Source organism: Syngnathus leptorhynchus, chromosome 12 (assembly GCF_054491065.1).
Source record: "Syngnathus leptorhynchus isolate UIUO chromosome 12, UIUO_Slep, whole genome shotgun sequence".
Lineage (NCBI taxonomy): Eukaryota > Metazoa > Chordata > Actinopteri > Syngnathiformes > Syngnathidae > Syngnathus > Syngnathus leptorhynchus.
The window spans coordinates 7549895-7555919 of NC_141206.1; the positions used below are offsets into that span (position 1 = coordinate 7549895).

Consider the following 6025-nt stretch of genomic DNA (forward strand, 5'->3'; position numbering starts at 1 on the left):
TGGAATTTTGGGGGCACCTCCTCCAGGACACCACGAGGGTTCAACTGATTCTGAATTCATCTTAAAAGCTAAAGACAATCTTTTGCATTGACGACATTTCGGGTGGAACTTTACGTCGTAAAGTGAGCCGATCAATTGTTTGCATGTCCTACCAGGGAGAAGATGTTGGAGTGGCAGTCCTCAAGGCTTGCCCCGTTCGCCACCCAATTCGTCGTTGTCGTCATAATGCTCCCAGCTTTGCCTCCTCAGCGTTAGGCATGTCGAAATCCTACATCAACACCCCAAGGGGCTGACACATGAGAGTGGGGGTCCCGTCCCTGAAGTGGGGTCCACTCCACACAAACACACGGCGAGGAGAAAGGGGAGGTGGGGACAATCGTAAAACCTCACAAGAGGTCCGGATAAATAAGAGAAGCAAATAATGGGGCGTATTCACAGCGAAGAAGTGCACGATGAGCCCATGGTCAAAATTGAAAATAATCCACACAAGGGGATCAAAATACGATTCCAATCCAGGTCAGGCGGACACATCCACGCCATTTAGAGAAGATCAGTCTGAGACGAACATCGTAGTGATAATCGGAATAATAATCCATCGCCGCAACGCACCGACGACCGCCCAAAAAAAGGGGGGAAAAAACTTCTGAATTCAGGGGGGAAAAAAAACACCCCACAAAACAAACACAAGTGCGATTTTTTTTTTTTTTTACACGCGTGTGATTCTTCACGATCCCATGCACCACTTGTGATAGTTTATGAGAATCGCGCAGGGGCTATTTATAGCCGCCTTTCTTAGCACAGCGCACAATGTAACCCGGCCAGGAATGTTTTAATCCCTCTGTTGCTTCTCTATTCAGGAAACCGATGGAGATTCTCTTCCAGATGAAAAAAAAAAAAAAAGAAAGAAACAGCAACAACAATCCCAAACGGCGCTTCCTCGCGTCCCCTCGACTCTTCCAGAGGGGACAAAAGTGGGGCACAATCCACGATCGTCCGAAAACGGAGAGAAACTATTCTTACTCCAGCGGCAGGAAAGCGACAAGCAGCCTTCTGTGTGTGTGTGCGTGAAAAAAAAAATCCTTCCTTCCTTCCTTTCAGTTTTATATCATTACGACACGTCCTCTCGCTGCCGCACACACACACACGCGCGCACGCACTCACGCACATGCAAAAAAGAGCAAGCAAAGAAAAAGCACCGATTTCTTGCACGTTTTATTGTGTGCGCGCGTGTTAAAAAAAAAATGCTCGCTCTCGCGCGGATTTGGCGTCCTCGCTATGTGATCATGTCATTGAGGTTGGTAAATAAGAGGTGCTGGTGTGGAGGGGAAGGGAGGAGAGGGAGTGAGGAGGAGGGGGGGGCGTTCGTGGGGTCTGCGCACGCACGCTCGTTCAACGTAACATCCAAGACAACCCCCCCCCCCCTTACGCGCGGCAATGTAATGGCGGTCGTCGCACAACAAGAGACTCTCCTTTCCCATTTGACCACCCCCCCCCTACCCGATCACCCCCACCTACCCACGACACGCACGCGCACACAAGCGACCCACGTGATCCAAGTGTGGGATTACATCTTGCACAGCTGCAAAAGAGCCAGTGTGTGCGTCACCTCGATTATTAGTATAAATAGTCATTTGATACAATCCACATATTTGGGCTGCTGTCTTTACATGCATGTTTGCATAATGCGAGCGGTGTACAGCAGCGGACTGAATCTGGCACATTTAGTCATAATAATAAGGAGAACGTTCGGATAATGGATAGATAATAACAATAAATAATAACAATTATAACACTAATCATGTTAAATGTCTCAAAAATATGCACCTGATATTGTTATATTTTGACTTTTACCTCGATAAATATGCAACTGTTTCCTGATAAATATATTTATTTTTATCCAAGGATTTTGTCCTATCTCGAATAGAAAAAAATATATATATATTATATAATATATATAATATATATAATATATATAATATGCGTGTCTCAACGCAAATGGAGTCTTCCCATCCAATATGTGCTCCCTATTTAATCATTTATTAGGAGCACTTATCATAGCGCTTTACAGTCTGTGTGTTTGTATTGGAACGTTATGAGACCGCTCCCGCGTTTCCGATTATCAACAGTACAGTTGGCTCACGTCAATGCCACCAAACTATCGGATGATTATTAAAAAGCGGAATCCCTCCGTGATGTCTTTTCTTCATGCATATGTCGAAATGCAAATGATCACGCTGTTACCCCAAGAGATTGTTTTTCTAGCTACATGTCGAGCCTTTGAATTAGTCATCAAGTGAGTGACAAACCAGACAGGCTTTACTTGACTATAGCGGCTATTCAAATCTGATTTTAAGTGACAATCATTTAAAAGCGTCGGCAGATCAAGGCCGATTGTGGCAAATTTCCTAAGATGACACTCTGGGGGGGGAAATTACATTCTTTCTCGGACACTTTTGACAAGCAGTGCGATCATTCACACACACACACACAACACGTCAGCGTTTTGATTTCTGCTTTATAATTAATCGCTTCCACCGAGTCCCGACGCTCCATCCTTTCTGTTACCTTCATGTGTAAATCTAGCCGAGCTATTTATAGGCCATTCCTTACTTTGGCGCCACGCGACTTAGTGGGGGCAACAGATTCGCTTCTCCGGTGATATAACGAAGGCGTCCGATGATACTGGTGCGGTTCGGACATGAATCATTTAACAGTGCTTCATGCATGAGAGCGCATGTTGTTGCAACCGTGCCACAGAAGGGAGGAAAGGGGTGGGGGGGGGGGGGGGCCTGAAAGTCCAGCGCTTCCTCCTGAAGCTGCTGGGGAAAGATAAGCATCAGATGGATGAGCAGGGGACTTAGCCTGGCGGTTATTGATCCCTCCGCTCCAGGAATGAGCCACAAGTCATTCGGATAACCTTTTTTGTCCGATAGATCCTTAAAGGCTTTATGAGGAGAAAAAAAAGAAGATAGTGGCACACACGGTTTGGTACACTTGGCGCTGATAGATGAGATTCAGATCGGTTTGAGTGAATCTGTTTCCATATGTCACGTTTCCTTTCATCAGGCCCCCGCTGACTTGATATGTATATACTATATACTACGTCTGTGTGTGTGTGTGGGAGAAAAGGTGTACAGTAGTCCTTCCGGATACTGTATTCACTATTCTTTTTCTTCCCCTATTTTATCTGCTAAAAAAAAAAAAAAAAATCTAATTTTTGGGGGGGAAATATACAGCAGTGATTTGAGTTACTAATTTAAACACAAAATCTAAAAATATATATTTTACCAGATTAAAATGAATGGAAATTCCAGTCATCTGCTCCCATTTCGTGCACCCCCAATTTTTTTGAAATTAAATATAATAGAATAATACAGGCATACTGACATGAACGAGACAGCCCCGAATCGTTTACTAAGTCACTATAATATGAGTCATTTTTGGCAGTGGATGAAGAAAATATGTGAGTACTTTTCTACTATTATTAATTATTATTATTATTATTATTATTATTATTATTATTATAATGATGCATGGATAGTAACCCTGACATAAATTGTAATACAGAAGAATTCATTGCTTGTGTTTATAATAGAAATACACTCTAAGTATGCTTAAGCAGTTGGGAAGGCTTGTCATTTGTGTATTTGATACATCTTACAGCCAGATGAGACGATCGCATTGATGTGGCGAGCACGAGAAGTAGGAGAAGCACTCCCACTTTGGTGTTTCTCTTCATGTTTTTGCACACCGTTAACTGCGGGAGTGCTCATTAATGATTCAGGGCGAGCATATTTCAAGGGAATATGCTCGTGTGGACACTGAAGGGTGTTCATCAGTCATACTGTGCCCCCCCCCCCACCGCCCGCACACACAAATAGCAGTTATCCAAGTGGGGTATCTTCATCAGTGATTGATAGCTCACTGGGCGCTAAGTTAACACACAGCAAAGCAAAGTAGCAAAGTCTGGCCGTGATATCAGATGAGGGCTTTGCTCCTCTTTGTGCAAGTGCGCTACTACCTCACTGGCATTTCCTGGAGCGCGGCAGAGTGTGGCTGAGGAGAATAGATGGTGTGCATTATAATGAACATGGGCTGACACCGCCTCATCCATCATGGCAGCCGGCAAAGTTATAGTAGTGGCAGAGTGAGAGAGAGACTTTAAATCACAGGAACGTCTGCGGGTCTAAACTTTGTTGTTGTTGTTGTTTTATTATTCTTGAGAAGGGCCAAACTTCATTGTTATTATTTTCTAAAGGTAGACGTCTCCTTGCTTTTGGTCAGCGCGCTTACTATTTGTCATTCCTGTCAGGTTTCTGTACCCTGAAGTGAAGAATCACGATTCGGAATTTGGGGCAAGGGGCTTTTGCGTGCCACTACAGTCCGCAGTTACTTCACTCTCGCTATGTTGTTTTTTTTTTTTTCGAAACACTTAGTCCGAACTAAAACATCTTCATGCAATGGAGTTGGGAAAACTACAAGGGGTGGGCAAACTTGCGGCGCAAGGACCAGATTTGATTTTTCAAGACAGATTGTCCATTGAGCTATCCATGTTTCCATCCAAATATTTTTGTTACGCTGTGTGTGTGCGCGTGTGCGTACAGAGAGAGAGAGAAAGAACGAAAGGAGCAGTTGAATAACTGAATAAACTATACGCCATAAAATTCCAAGTGCAAAATTGACAGCTAGTCACGATTCCAAATTGAAGGTGAAGAGAGAGAGAAAAAAAAAAAAAAAAAAAACCCAACTCCAACAAAGACATGCAGCATTCTTCTTCTGCTATTGTAGTCATTTGCCATCTGTGTAGTCACATTACAAAGACATCTCTAAGTCACGCTGAAATCAATATGCCGCACAAGCACCATCACAACACAACGCTGCCGGAGTGAATCAACCCAGATGTCACGGTGTGCACTCCCAAGCAGCAAACCGCAACGCCACAATGTGTATTTGTAATCACAAAAATAGTCACTCTTAAAGAAAAGAAATAAATAAATAAAAAGGACGTTAAGTATGATTATATTGCGTCTCATCGAGTCACTTTGACTGCGATTTGTCATTGCATGGGAAACTAGTGCAGAGGGGGGGGGGGGGGGGGGGATGAATCATAGCTCCCAGAGGGCGTGGTCGAGCAGACAGACGAGGTATTACATTCGTTGCACACACAGGAAGGTACGACTCACAAAAAAAAAAAAGCTTCCTTCTGTCACTATGATTTGCGGTATTACACATATTTCAACAGCCAATCCCTAGCTTTGTCAAAGTTGTATGATGTTCAAATACATGATAGCATTTAGTTATTTATAATGCAGAAAATGAGGCAAAACACAATGTAGCACAAATCAAAAGGATTTGACACTTACAGTTTGAGGTGTCTCCGGGGGGTCCGTTTCCACATAGCACAAACGTTCAGGCCCTGGAAAGCAAAAAAAAAACATGAATGAATACAAGGAATTCAATTATTTTTCTCTATTTTGTGCTAAGGAACACTTTAAAAATGGTGTTTTATTGAGTTTAAAGTGTGTTGGGGGGAGGGATTATGGGTTATTTTTATATGACCTCTCAGGTGGACCTCCAGCACATTGGCCCCCCCTTTTACACGGCACTGGATGTTAATCAATGATATAAACTCGATTAAATCCAGTGTGAAACCCAAATTTAAAATAAATTTACAAAACAAATAGGATCTTGACAACATGAACGTCGCTTGTACGTCGGATCGCCACGGTCTTTCCGTGCGAAGAGATTACCACACACACGACACTCACTAAGTGACCGGCCGACGTTTTCGCTCGGCTGCACCCTCCGATGCCACCTGAACGGAATTCAGCTGGAGCCTTGGAGCTGCTCATACATTATGTATTGCTGAAGGTCTGCTCCGTTTTCATGTTGCCTCTAATTCATGGCACAAAGAGAGAGCGCCGGAGCACACAGAGCTGGATGACGAGCGTCAAGCATCAAATCATGATAAAGAACTGTCATGTTGCTGTTTTCAAGGCATCGCTCACTTCCCAGATTGCGGCGC

General features: G+C 43.6%; 1 protein-coding gene across 2 annotated transcripts in view; it reads right to left on the bottom strand.

Annotated features, from left to right (window-relative positions):
* Positions 1–5400, bottom strand: part of LOC147048173 (mediator of RNA polymerase II transcription subunit 13-like) — a 51711-nt gene extending 46311 nt beyond the window's left edge. The window contains exons 1-2 of one of the 2 annotated variants that reach the window (XM_085926018.1): positions 5364–5400; positions 153–332 (exon numbers count right to left, since the gene is read on the bottom strand). In XM_085926018.1, coding sequence (XP_085782144.1) covers positions 153–224 — 72 coding nt within the window. In that variant the 5' untranslated portion in view covers positions 225–332; positions 5364–5400. Of the gene's footprint in view, positions 1–152; positions 1304–5363 lie in introns of those variants that run through there. The other variant, XM_085926019.1, reaches the window with a different exon arrangement.
* Positions 5401–6025: the final 625 nt, after the last annotated feature.